This window comes from Tachypleus tridentatus, chromosome 5 (assembly GCF_004210375.1).
Source record: "Tachypleus tridentatus isolate NWPU-2018 chromosome 5, ASM421037v1, whole genome shotgun sequence".
In the NCBI taxonomy this organism is placed as follows: Eukaryota; Metazoa; Arthropoda; class Merostomata; order Xiphosura; family Limulidae; genus Tachypleus; species Tachypleus tridentatus.
This window is the reverse complement of record NC_134829.1, coordinates 18,135,966-18,150,356: the sequence shown is the minus strand read 5'-3', so window position 1 is coordinate 18,150,356 and position 14,391 is coordinate 18,135,966. Positions and strand designations below refer to the sequence as shown.

The following is a 14,391-nucleotide window of genomic DNA, read 5'->3' as shown; positions in this document are numbered from 1 at the left end:
CTGGTTGTCGAGCATGAAATGAACTATTACATAGATCTATCGACTATAAATATTGCTTTAACTTTAATTACAAATTATGTGTCATGAGTTATGATTAGTCGGAACATTAAAAAAATATTGTATTGTTCACAAGATTTTCTGACGATTCACGAAATTTTCTCCAAGATCTGCTATACCCCTGTTAGAAAAGGTTTGTTAATTGTATGTGAAATTTAAACTATTATATCTTGAAAAACAGATGTTATGGAATTTTTTATATAAAAAACTATTTTAAATATAAATAAATTTTACTCAGAGTTATATATATTTTATAGGGATTGGCGTATATTACACAACCTTTTGGATAAATTCGGCAATTAATGAATTATTCGAAAAACTATGAACTCTGCAGAAATATTTTAAGGTCATCGTGTCTCGTCTATTGAATAAAGTAACTTTAAATGAAAGGTGTAGTTAGTATGACTTATGGGTACAGATAATTCGTGATCTATTTCTCTATTATATTAGGTATTATAATAAAATTTACAAGGCACAACCAATTATCCTTCAGCTATCTTTAGAAACTAGTCTTGCCATGGATAAATGTAAATGTTATTAATACGTCCGTTATTTGTAAAAAAAGAATCAAATAAAACATTTAGTAGATCCAGCTTTATATAGAAAAGAAACTTATAACTTGTTTGCAAGATTCAAATTATGACGTATGTAATAAACTAAGTATTTTAGATATCATAAAGAAAGAGATTTTTCTAGAATCTGTCTGACATCACCATAAAGAATATCAAAGTTTTAACAATAAAAACACATCAAAGGTTTTGCTAGTTCATAAGAATCAGGAGGGGCACAATCACATCCAGATCTTCTACACGTGCGACGGGCGAATCAACCATTCACATCATGTATACGTATATCCTGGAGTAACTTTAATATGAAAGTGAGAACATATTTTAAGAGAGAACTAAAAAATTACGCAATAAAACACGTATATCTTTCATAGTTAACAACTAAGTATAAAAGTGGTTGTTTTGACTGAAAATTTCTGAATTTTTAGTGAAAGTAATAGTTAAAGACTAAAATTGTTTATGTACTAGAAGTTCAAATATGGCATTATTATTTTACTACTAGTAAAGTGTAAAAGAACAATTATATAGAGAAAATAGTAGTTTTACAACATAAAATGGCTTCAAAAACGTAATGAGAAGTACAAAAATACCAATTATTATACTAGTTGGAAAGTAAGATTTATGGGGCAGAATTGTTATAGCTTTTTATTCTGGTTATGGCACAGCTACCAAGGCTATTTTCAAATTTTCTCTAACTTTTAAATACCTAATTGGTGAAAATAATTAAATGTCAGATCTTAATGTGAATTTCTCGTCTACTCTTTATGAGTGATTAATGTGATTGGCCCTCACATAATAACGCTTTATGTCTCAAAAAACGTGCATATTAAACGCCAAGTTTTGATCCCGCGACAGACAGATTGGGAGTCTAACGTCACAGCCACGAGACACATATATAAACTAATGTACTGGAAACAATTCGTTTCTAAAGGTGAGAATAGCGTTTTGGAAGTAGATGTGGGACTGAAAGAATAGCCCAATGTTATCGTGTAGAAATAAAAGACAGACATTTTTCATAATTTACCAAAAAACACACAAACACACACAAAATGCAAATAGTATCATCGTATTGTTCCCAAAGTATTTGGCTTTACAGCTTGTTTGTTCGCTAAAGATAAACCTATACAATGAGCTCTCTGTGATGAATAAGAATTGAAAGTCGATTTTAAGCCTCAAAAGCCCAATTACTTACCGCTGATCCAGGGCAGTGTTTAATGTTAAACTAGTCTTAGTAAATCATTTTTGACTTCATCGTTATTAGATTATATTTTATTACACGACACCAGTGTTTCGATTTTCCAGTTTTATGAGATATGTTGAATTACACCTAATGTGATTAAAATCCCCGTTAATTAAGAAGATAACAATTATTTCATTTCTATCAGTCCTTACTTTTTGTATTTTTCTTAAATCACCCTCCATTTTGAATTGTTATTTTTACATTAGCTCAGTTCATTACTAAAACTTGTGAGTTTAACACATTTTCAACTTTAATTACTTCGAGTTATTATGTAACAACTTATTCATTAATGTAAATATCCATATATTGCATTATATTATGGCCCAGCATGGCCAGGTGGGGTAAGGCGTTCGACTCGTAATTCGAGGGTCACGGGTTCGAATCCCGGTCGCACCAAATATGCTAACCCTTTCAGCCGTGGGGGCGTTATAATGTGAAGGTCAATCCCACTATTCGTTGGTAAAAGAGTAGCCCAAGAGTTGGCGGTGGGTGGTGATGACTAGCTGCCTTCCCTTTAGTCTTACATTCCTAAATTACGGACGGCTAGCGCAGATAGCCCTCGAGTAGCTATGCCCGAAATTCAAAACAAACAAACTAAAAAATACATGTCCCCCACTGGGACAGTAGTAAGTCTTCATATTTACAACGCTAACATTAGCGGTTTGATTTTTCTCTATGAACACAGCACATAACCCGATGTAGAAAAAAAACACACAATTTGCTACACGCTTAAGATATATTCCAAAGACAGACAAAGTGTGGTTTAGATTCAATACCAAAAGATTCTCATTCAAAACTTACCAAACTCGCAAAACGTGGTTTACTATGTTGGATATAATACATTTGATTAAAGTTTCACATCAGCCGTAATAAGGAACCATATACACTGTTATATCCAATTAATTATACCTTTAACATTAACAACACAGTTATAGATTCTGGTAGAATTAAAAATGTTTTCTTGCTTTGCAACTTTTACGACCTCAAAATCAATAACATTGCACAACAATTTTTTTGAAAAGTTTTGCTTCCTGAAAAGTTTTTGCTGATTGTGACAGGTACCTGGTGGGTATGCACAAATATAGTTTTGGTTTTGCTTCATCACGTTGGAACTCTGAGAAATAGATAGTTAACTGTTTACCGGCAATGACGTATTTAGTTGCGTTTATGTTTCTTATATGCCATTAAGTTCAACATAATTAAAAGTGTTTTGCTCCTAATTTTCGTTTGTATTCAATGCCCGTTGCATCACGTTGCAGTGTCCAACAGTAGTCAGCAAGCACTGACGGATTCCAGTTGCCCTGATATCGTTTTTCCATTGTAGCAAAACTGAAGATTTCGATGAAACGGTACGTGATGGACAAATTTGGATGTGATTTTCGTGATCAGCAGCCAAAAATTTATAAGTGTTCAAGAAGCAAAACCTTTGTTGTGCAGCGTTGCACATGCCGTATGTTGCACATAATGGCCTTGATTCAACCGCCATTGAAAAACTCCTTTACACTGTAACACAAATAATACTGGAAATTAGCAATTTACATGTATAACAAATAATGTCAAACATTTTAAGTTGCAATGATTCATTAGATTCTGACACTGTAGAATATAAAAAAGTTGCACTACCTATACAAATAACCAAAAAATCAAGAAAAAAACACTAGTATTTCGTTTTATATACAGAGCGGTGATGACTTAGACGGTATTTGATTTTTCAGTTTCAAGGTAAGTTACACGTTGTAAGTAACCTGTTTTGTACAAGAAAAAGATCTAAAATTCTACAACATACTTTCTATTCAGAAGTCTCCCCATTAATTATATACTAACAATCACGTGATATACATTCTTTCAAAAACAACCCGAGAAATTGCATCTCTGCTACTGAACATTTCTTGGTAATAACAACATGAAATTTAAACGTGTTTAAATAAGAAATGTTAACAACATATCTAATTTGTTGGAACTCTGGAACCAAATACCTGATCAATATTGTACCCAAATAATTCAAAATCTTCTCTGTATATTTCGTACAATCCTTTAAGTTCTTTCACAGTGAGTTCTAAAAAATATTTATAGTTAAGAGAAGTTCCTTTAGAAGAACTATTAATTCTTGTGTTAGAAACATTTAGATTTAATTTATTCGCCAGATATTTCAAATCATGATCAATTGTTTCCATTTTACCTATGAAATTGTACCAAACGTTACAAGGATCACACCTAATATGGTAAGGTTTCCAGTGTTTGTTATATTTTAATGGATCGTTCTCTAAGAGATACAGTACAAATTCTTTAAATGTAGGCCAATTTTTGGAAGATAAAGTGTTTACCCTTCTGTTCTTTCTCATAACAGACATTAGTGGTTTCGTAAATATATTTAAACCTTTTCTTTCCAGTTTATTTCTGTATGCCGAGACAAGTCGGTCAAATGGATGTCTTACAAAAATTATATTGAATAATTGTCTAAACTTTGGGTGTGTATGAAAAGCTAAACTAGTTCGATGAAGAATGTCGTTCGCTATTGTATGAAATGAATATCCTTCTGAATTCGAGAAATAAAACCAGGGTTCTATAGTATCGTTAATACTTCTCAAAAACTGTAATTTAAAAAATGTACAGCCTACTTTTGGAATGAAACAGAAAGAAACTTTTTTCTTATCATCGATTATAACAGGACAATTGTCCCATTCACATTTATTCGTAGTGTGGCCATCGGAATTTCTGTTGCTAATGAATGAAACATTTCTTTCTTTTGTTCCGTAATAAAATGTTTTACAAACTGTTTTCAGTCTCTTTTCACGTTGTTTATCTTCTTCAGGTTTCGGTTGAACGTTACTTTTCATCTAAAAGTAAAAAGAAATGATTTTACAGATTGAAGAAATCACATTCTTAGACAGAAAACATTTATATAAGGAAATCAGTTAAATCTTCATCTATGAAGCAGCGAGATAATAAATCATATATTACACAACATATTGATGATTTTAAAGGTTGTATACGAGGTCTGTTCAAAAAATACGCGGACAGACGTCATAAAACAAAATGTACTTTATTTAGAAGTTACACTTGTTGAAACAGTCCTGGTACGCTTCTTTTGTAATGTCCTCCAGCTCCTTCGTCGCATTTGCCTTAATCTCGGGAATCGTCTCAAATCTTCTTCCTTTCAAGGGTCTTTTGAGTTTGGGGAACAAAAAAAATCGCAAGGAGCAAGGTCAGGTGAGTAGGGGGGTGGGGAATAACATTGATCGAATGTTTGGCCAAAAACTCACGAGTTCTGAGGGCTAAATTTCGCAGCAACGCGGTGCATCTTCAATTTTTCGGTCAAAATCTCGTAACAAGATCCAACTGATATACAACACTCTTCAGCAAGCTCCCTAACAGTCAGACGTCGATTTTCCCGCACCAGGGTGTTGATTTTGTCGACGTGTGGGTCGTCAGTTGACGTGGAAGGACGTCCAGGACGCTCATCATCTTCAATGAACTGTCGACCATCCTTAAAACGTTCATGCCACTTGAAACATGCCGTACGCTTCATAGCAACATCACCGTAAACCGTATTAAGCATAGCAAAAGTTTCAGTCGCACATTTTCCAAGTTTAACACAAAATTTCACAGCAAGTCGTTGCTCCTTCAGGTCATTCATTCTGAAATCCACCAAACGAAAAAATACTTCACTTAAAACCGCGTAGCTAATACACAGAAGAAGATATCTGCAATGGGAAATGGCGTCGTAATCAGTTGATCTGTGCAAATCTAGCGACACCAAGCGAATTCTCCTGGAACCAACTGGAGCAGCGCAATTCCAACAGTCCGCGTATATTTTGAACAGACCTCGTACAAGTAACTTGTACAGCAAAGCCACTAAGGGCTATCTGCTCAGCCCACCGAGGGGAATCGAACCCCTGATTTTAGTGTTGTAAATGCGGAGACATACCGCTGTACTAGCGGGGGGCTTTGATGATTTTAAAGAGTGTATACAAGTAACTTGTAACACATGAGATGGAAAACTATAGTATAGAAACAAGAGTAATTTGTGAACATTTTAGGGGTTTTAGTAAAACTATCTCGGTTGATTTAAGGCAAACCACTTGTATACTGGCATATACAATTAAATAATCAGATGAGAGCTACACTAAATCACCTTAAAACCTAATATATCACTGGATATTACCCTAAAAATTAAGAACTTGTTTAACCATTTTTATTTATTTACAAGTTAAATCTTAGTGATAAAAACTATATTTCAGAATATCCTGACTGGAGTATAGAACTAACACTGTATAATAATTGCTCTGTTCTACTACTTCTATGACTCAAGATGTTGCATTCAGATTTGTCCGCCACTTACACGTACCGTTAAGAAACGGGTTTCGATACCCGTGGTGATCAGAGCACAGATAACTCAATGTGTAGCTTTGTGCTTAATTACAAACGACTAATCAATCAACCATTTAGAATTTTACTTTATTCAGTGCTAGAAGAGGAGCAGAATAAAGTTGAATACCATCTCACTTCTTTTATTGTAGGGAGTCAAAAGCATTCCGCTACCTTCTAGTGGACATGAAATCGCCCCAGTACTATTACAGTTGCGTAGGACTACACCAAATAACATACCCCTTCTTTCTTGTCCATTTCACACCAGTACCGGCGATAACACGCCACAATGAAATAAAGTGCAACGCAGAAACCTACACAAGTTAAACTACAGTTAAGTAATAGAGGTACTTGGGGGACCTGGTGAGTGTCATCAAGCGCATGCTCCGTAAGGTCTGTGTGGAAAAATCAAACCATGCATCATTGATGTCCCGAAGCATCAGAGGATCACAATCATAGTGGATGTGAAAGAATACAGTACACAGAGCTTAAGAAACCAAGTGACACACATTTTGTGATAAATATGGGACTCATGTTATATGCCTTAACAGGTATTAAACGGCTCTCACTGAGATTACACGACATATTTCGAAAAGTTTGTCATCCCATTTTCATCAAATATCACATGTCCCAATGAACGAAAAGTAAAACAGGAAAATATTAAGCGACACTATAAAGAACCATATAATTACTATAAGATCTTCTCACGTTTCTTCAAGACGTGACACATGGTCAAACAGAAAAAAGCGTGGTGAGTTGATTCACAATTTGGATATTTTTATTATATCAAAACGGAAAGAAATAATGTTATTTCTGACATGTGTACGCATACACGTGTTTGAGTTTGTCGTCTGACGTATACTGTACGTTTGTACTAGGTATACTGTGTGATTATATTGACAAGAACAGCTGTTGTGTTAAATGTGGTATGTGCGTCGATTTTATTTTCGGCACTGCGGTTGTTTCGGTATTGTGAGATTACCTCGTTATTAGTGGATGATCTTTATACAGCAAAGAAAGTAGAATCAACGTTAGCTACCAACCTGGCTCTACAAAATCCGACTTTATGATAGGTGGTCAAAAGGCTTCAATCTCAAGTTCAATTTGATGCAATCAACAAAGTTAAAGATATTATGAGTGAATAATCAATGATTGTTATTGTGCTTAACTATAAGGAGATGTTACCCATAAAGTACATGGAAGGTCAAGTGGAATAACTTGGTAAAAAGTGTATGTCATTCCTTGGTTCAATTAGGATCAGATGGATGTGTGACGATGTGGATATCATTACGAATTTGTTGATTATCAGGTGGAAATGGAGATATACAAGGCATTTACATTTAGAGATAGGCTAACAGGCACTACCAGAAAAGTACTTGTTTCCCGTCCCTAGAATGGTCCAAAGTTAGAGAAAAAGTTGATAGCAAATAGCAGAATCAGAGGTTCTGTGGGAGTTTAATGCTGCTAAAATCATTTGTTCATCCAAAATATCCAAGGGAGATGTTGTTGTATCGTCTAAGCTTAATGCCTTTGGAGGAAATGAACGAAATATTTTAAAGAAGTTGTCCAAGGCACTTCTAGTAAAACCTGATCGATGCGAAACTTCTAAGTTAAATGAACAAAATAAAGTCGGGATTATTACTAAATAACTAGCTGTTAGCCAAGCATTGTGTCTTGTTCACTGCAGCCGTCCTGAAACGTATATAGCAGTATATTGGAAGAAACTCCTTAAGTGTGTGAAGAAGTATTGTCTGTAGGGAATATATGCTGTTTAGGGTATACGAGAGATGAACTGCTTAGGGAGCGTGTGAAAAAAGTTAATTGAGTAATACTAAATGAAACAAACAAACAAAAGGGAGAGCACAAATATAAAACTCATCAGATTTTGATGAATTTAGTTTTTCTAGGAAATTGGCGAGACAGATGTCGTGTCATCGTGTCTAAGATAAAAGGATTAATTTGTTTAACTCCAGCTAAAATGAGGATTTTGATTTATAATTATAGTATGATTCTCAAAGACGTTGTGGATGAAGCTGAACATTCATATTTACAGGAGGAAATTGCTGTATTTTCTGCCTCACTTTTGACTTAGATATAAAAACAGATTAGCTTACTCCTTGTAAAGAGCAAAATTTACATGCAGCTGTATCGTTATTTTGTTATGTAGGTGCACTTGTTGAAATTCGTGATGACCTGAAACTCACTTGAAGTAAATATGTATTTTAAAAACGACTTTGTCACGAAACCACTAATTATCGTTGACATACTACAACCTCTTGTTTCTAATTAGATGTTTTATTCTACAAACAATAAATGTCCCAAGTCACATTGCCATACGTCTGCGAATATGCAACAAGAGAAAGCGGGTTTTGATACTCGTTGTAGGCAGAATGCATATAGCCCATTATGTAGATCTATGCTTAACTTAAAACAAAAACAATAAATGATGAACAAATATAATTCTTCATATTGCCCTTTATAATCTTAGCAACTATAAGTATTACATTTTTTTATTCAGAACCCGTTAAACTCTACCAGTAATATATGAATCTTATTTGTTGTCTAGGGCAAAGCTACACAGTGGGCTATTTGTGCTCTGTCCACTTCGAATAGCAAAAATAATCTTTTATTCTTATAAGTTCTCAAACTGAACCAACAGAGTTCACCAAAAAGAATCAACCTTAGATCAAATGACACTGCTAATAAACTTATCTTTGTAATTGTTTAATGATTATTTTGGCATTAATGTATTTAAAAACAAATTCACAATGAGTTTTCGGTAGATTTCTGTTTTAAATTGTTTTCAATCACATTAACTCTATACAACCCAACATTAACTTCATATGTGAACAGGAAGAAAGCAATCAAATATCGTTTCTTAACCTCAAAATTACAAGAACCGATACACAATTAAAAACAGAAATCCACCGAAAAATCATCTATACTGGACTATACATTCCTTGGGACTCAGCACATAAAACAAAACAAAAACTCAACATACTAAGAAACCAAATACATACAGCCATAAAACTATGTTCACCAGATAAAATTAACGACGAATTAGACAAAATAAAACAATACTTCATCAACATCAACAAGTTTTCTCCACAAACCGCAGAAAACATTCTACGCACACACCTAGACAAAAAACAAAATCAACTAATAAAATTAAATATATTCCACGAATTAAAAAAAATCACGAAACCATATACTGCTGTATACCATATATTCCTGACACCAACAAACAAATAACCAACATTTGGGAAAAATTAGTAACAAAATATGACATTCCAGTTAATGCCAAATTTATTCAAAAACCAGACACAAAACTAAGGTCTAAACAATGTAAAAACTACACTGACAAACACCACACCAACATTATTTATAAAATACAATGTGATAACTGCCACGACTTCTATATTGGAGAAACAAGTAGAAAAATGGAAATCAGATTCAAAGAACATAAAAAGTCACCTTCACACGTTTTCCAACACTGCAAGTCAAATAAACACAACGTAACCATAGAAAACACTCGAATACTAAATAAAGAAACAAACATAAATAAACGCAAAATTAAAGAAGCCTTATTTATACAATAGCTCAAGCCCAAAAAAACCAATACAAATGAACACCTTTATACCTATTTTAATAAATATAATCAAACATCTAAGCACGCTCTATACATTCCTACACTCAGTTACACAATCCTCTCCAAACATGTGGTCAGCTATCTGTCAGTTACCTCTTTCTTTCTTTGTGAACCTGACGATGACCGAAGAAGGTCGAAACGTTGTTCGCCTCTCTACATTAAACAAATTCTGAGCCCATACCAGCCGTTTTTACACATATAGATCATAAACTTTGTTTATTCATTTTTTGTTGTGTTAGATGCCAAAGACCAGCATAACCTTAGATCATCAGCGATTTTAAACTACTCGTATTGGAAAATGATTTACAGAAAGTACAATAATATAGTTAAGAATAAATGAGCACAAAAAATATTACCTGCAACGGGTATTCCATCTCATCCAAATTAATCAATAAATAAAGTACAGCACATGATATTACTAAATATAAACACGTCATACAGTGTCGACTATTCATAGTTAATGTAACACACGTGTTAGTATTTTCTAGGTAAATTACACTTTGCAAATATGCGAGATACCGAATTTACTCTGCTCTTTTGAACTTCCAAAACATTCTATTATTTAATTGTGAAGGCAAGATAAAATATATTCCCATGTTGAAGAATACACGATGGGATGCGCCGACGCATGCACGTAATTGGTTCATCGGGCGCCACTTGTATTCAAAATACATCTGGTAGGATACGTTCTCTGAATAATGACCACCTGATTCGACTTACAGAATCAATTGCCGACAGCTTCAACAAAAAAGAATGCACTGTAGCTTGCTTTCTCGACATTGAGAAAGCATTTGACATAGTGTGGCATAACGGCTTACGACATAGATTGCTTGAAATGGCATTACCCCAGGAAACTATTCGCTGGCTGTCCAACTTCCTGGATAACAGAATGTGTAAAGTAAATGTAAATGGGGCTCACTCAGGGTCCTTTTCACCCGAAGCAGGAGTCCCGTAGGAAGGGGTTGTTAGCCCTATATTATTTATCATGTACGTGAGTAATATGCCTCTGTCGGACCTAAATTTAGGTTATGCATCACAGTTCGCTGACGATGTAGCAGTCTGGAAAAGTGCCCCTACTCCGTCAATAGCAGCAACGAACCTACAACCAGTCCTAAATAACATCGAAGAATACTGCCAGAAATACAGAAACAAAATTAATATTCCAAAAACCCAAGTCATAGTATTCAGCAGACTGAATATGCTGAAAAAAGATCCACCAAAACTCTATATGAATGGATCACTTTTACTGACTGCTACTTCTGCTAAATTTCTAGGTCTAACCTATGACTCAAAATTAACGTGGCTACCACATATTAAAAATGTACTGATACGAATCTGGAAAAGAGCAAACTATGCAAGAAGTCTTTCAGGTAAAATCCAAGGAACATCACCAGACAACATACTTAAAATTTACAAAACGTACATTAGACCAACAATAGAATATGCATCACCAGCCTGGATTAACATAGCACCCACACATGTACAGAAACTTCAACATATACAAAATTCTGTACTAACTTCAGCATATAAAGTACCACGTAGCACCTCAACCAGATTCATGCACAAGTATGCAAACATAGATACAATAGCTGAAAGACTCTTGCATAATTCTCTAAAATATTTCAATAAGAATTGGCATAAAAATGACTTAATGTGTGATCTCGACAGATATCACGTACATGATGTAAATGGTCCTAAATACCTCTCCCCTTTTAACATATATTTGAGAAATGTAACACAAGCTAGCCACCATGCACTAGACACTTAGTCCTTGTTTCTTTTTATTATTATAATTATTATTTTCTTTTTAATCATTATTATTTTTATTTTATTTTTATTTTTTTATTTTTTTCTCTTTTTGAATTATTATTCAAGTATTGAATAATAATAATTATTATTACTTTCTTTTTGTGTGTGTTAATACATGTAGTAGTAGCATTCTCTCAATCGAGAAAAAGGAGAAAAATACAAAATATATATATATATATATGAAAATACCAAAAAAAATTAGAAATGAAGAAAAAAAAAAAACTTCTTGTTCGTCCATGCATGGACTGAGCCCTGAAATGGGCCTGAGTATGATGTCATTCTATTACTCTGGCCCAAAGCTTAAAAAAATAAATAAAATAAAATAAAAAAAAAACCCTAAAGACAGACGTTATAATCGTTCGGGAGGGAGGAAGAGGTCAAATGTACCTGACCCTCCTGGGTATTTAACAACATCAATACCCAAATACCGACACAGTGAAACTTGGAACTCTCTGAATACTAATTACCTAGTAGTTGTATTATTTCACATTTTTAAATAATAGGCTAACGTTCTTAGTGCCTCTCTAAGGATAGCTCAAATTGTTTATTGAAATTATGTTTTAAATATATCTTCAAAAACTTACATTTTACAATCTTTATAAGTATTCAATAACAATGTAGTTTAAATTATATTGTTTTATGTTTTAGTGATGTTAAAGCAGAATATTTTGAGGCTTTAAAACAATGTAGTTTTAGTTTGAGGCAATAACAATGTAGTTTAAATTATATTGTTTTATGTTTTAGTGATGTTAAAGCAGAACATTTTGAGACTTTGAAACACATCTTTACTAGGTATAATCTGATATATTTGCCCTTATACATGTAAAAGACGTTAAAAGAAATAGAATTATTAGTTCTATGTGTAGAAAATACAATTCCAAGGAAAAACGCGTAATGTAAGTCTTTCTGTGTGGCTCCTGTTGTTTTCAGGAATATCCTGTACTGGACGATGAGGCTGAAATGTTTTTGATGAGTTGTATTAGCTTTGCTGCTGGTTACAGAGATTTTAAGTTAAAACGTGGTAAGTGCCAAAGAGGAAACCTGAAACTATTCATAAGTTTGAAACAAAAAGCGTTGACTTCACTGTTATATTTAGTTTACACCAACCGAATTCAGTGAATTTTGGTGTGAGGGGTTCAAATTGTGACTGATTTTTGAATTTCAATGGATTATAGATTTGTTGTTTCATATAAATGGTGATCAACAATATTCATTAAAGGAAATGGTGGTTGTACATAATTACCTCAGATATGGATTTCACCAAAACTTCAAGAACTTCAGATATTAGTTACAGATCTCATGATATTTCCATGACTTGTTTTTTGAAGAGTAATGACCACAGTGAAAATGGTTATGATTATTTGTGATACATGTTTTACTTCTTTGATAAGGTTAAAAGATTTCTGTTAGACCCTAACACTATTCATCAATAATAGAAATACTGAATGACAGCTATAAAAAAGAACTCTTCATGGGCTATTATTGTAAGAATATTGAATCCAATGGAAGATTGGAAAGAAATGAAGTGGTAACCCAGTGCAATTCTTTGTCATTATTTTAAGATGATTCTGGAACTAATGTATTATCAAGAAGATTACATTTATTTTTTTTTAATTTCGCGTAAAGCTACACAAGGGCTATCTGTGCTAGCCGTCCCTAATTTAGTAGTGTAAGCTTAGAGGGCAGGTAGCTGGCCAACAAGAATATGATGAACTAGTTTACAAGAAAGGCAGTTGTATACTCAAATCACTCAACTTGAACTGGTGTTACAGATGTTTCTTTAACTTGTGACTTGGACAACATGATTTGTAACATGACTTGAGACTTGCCCATTATGACTCAACCTAAATGTCTTTTTGACAAACCAGTAAAAGATATATTTTTGAAAATTCCTGATAACAGACCTTGCCAAATGAGCTTTGTGAACACACTATACTCTGTTCCATAAACTTCAAAGAGCTTCAATTTAGAATAGCCACAAATTACCCAATGTGTACATGTACGAGCAAACTTTTACGGCTATAAACGCATGACTTTCAAAAAGATTATGTCATCCTCAGGGACAAGTAACTTACATAGACATTTAAATATATACGTGTGTGTGTGTTCGTGTATGCATATAAGTATGCTAGGTACATACAATATGGATAAAGGGATTGCATGGCTTGTGATTGCTTTATAGCTCAGTATAGGTATCCTGGTACCCTGGGATGTTGATTTAGAGTGGGTTCTTTTGTTCAATTAAGATATCTTCCTTTATTCCGAGTTTAGTAATGTTTGGTTCTTGATTTAAAATTACATCATTTGTTTAGATATACTATGTTTTTCTTCAGTTTTAGAGTAAGTAAACATGGAGAGTTTTTAATTCTGTTCTGAATCTGGTTTCGATTTTTTCTTTTCACTTCTTTGATGTAGAATTTGAACAGTTGTTTTGTAAACGACATTGATATTGTGTAGCTATATAATTTTCATATGAACTCAGTTTAGTTTAGGGTTCGATATCTGGGTGAATTTGAAGTTAATAGGAATTTTATGTTTGATTGCATTTTTTCTTCAAATGTTTATATTTTAACTGATGTCGAGTATAAATGGTAAACTGGAGTGTAATGATTTTGTATTGTTGTTTGATGTATCAGTGTCAATTTTATTTCAGAGTTGAGTTTTGAGGTTTATGTTGTGGTTTGTGTATAGAGTTTTTCCAC

The 14,391-nt window shown here is 33.5% G+C and overlaps 1 protein-coding gene across 3 annotated transcripts; it reads right to left on the bottom strand.

Moving 5' to 3' along the window:
* Positions 1-764: 764 nt before the first annotated feature.
* Positions 765-10,424, bottom strand: LOC143250234 (carbohydrate sulfotransferase 12-like). 3 transcript variants are annotated; one of them, XM_076500713.1, is made up of 3 exons: positions 10,237-10,424; positions 4,482-4,700; positions 765-921 (listed from the first exon to the last, which is right to left on the bottom strand). In XM_076500713.1, the coding sequence occupies exons 1-3, from the start codon at positions 10,333-10,335 to the stop codon at positions 883-885; spliced, it is 357 nt and encodes a 118-aa protein (XP_076356828.1). In that variant the 5' UTR covers positions 10,336-10,424; the 3' UTR covers positions 765-882. The 3 variants fall into 3 exon arrangements, with proteins under 3 accessions (XP_076356828.1, XP_076356827.1, XP_076356825.1); XM_076500712.1 differs by lacking the exon at positions 765-921 and adding an exon at positions 1,166-3,366; XM_076500710.1 differs by lacking the exon at positions 765-921 and having other exon boundaries at positions 1,166-4,700.
* Positions 10,425-14,391: the final 3,967 nt, after the last annotated feature.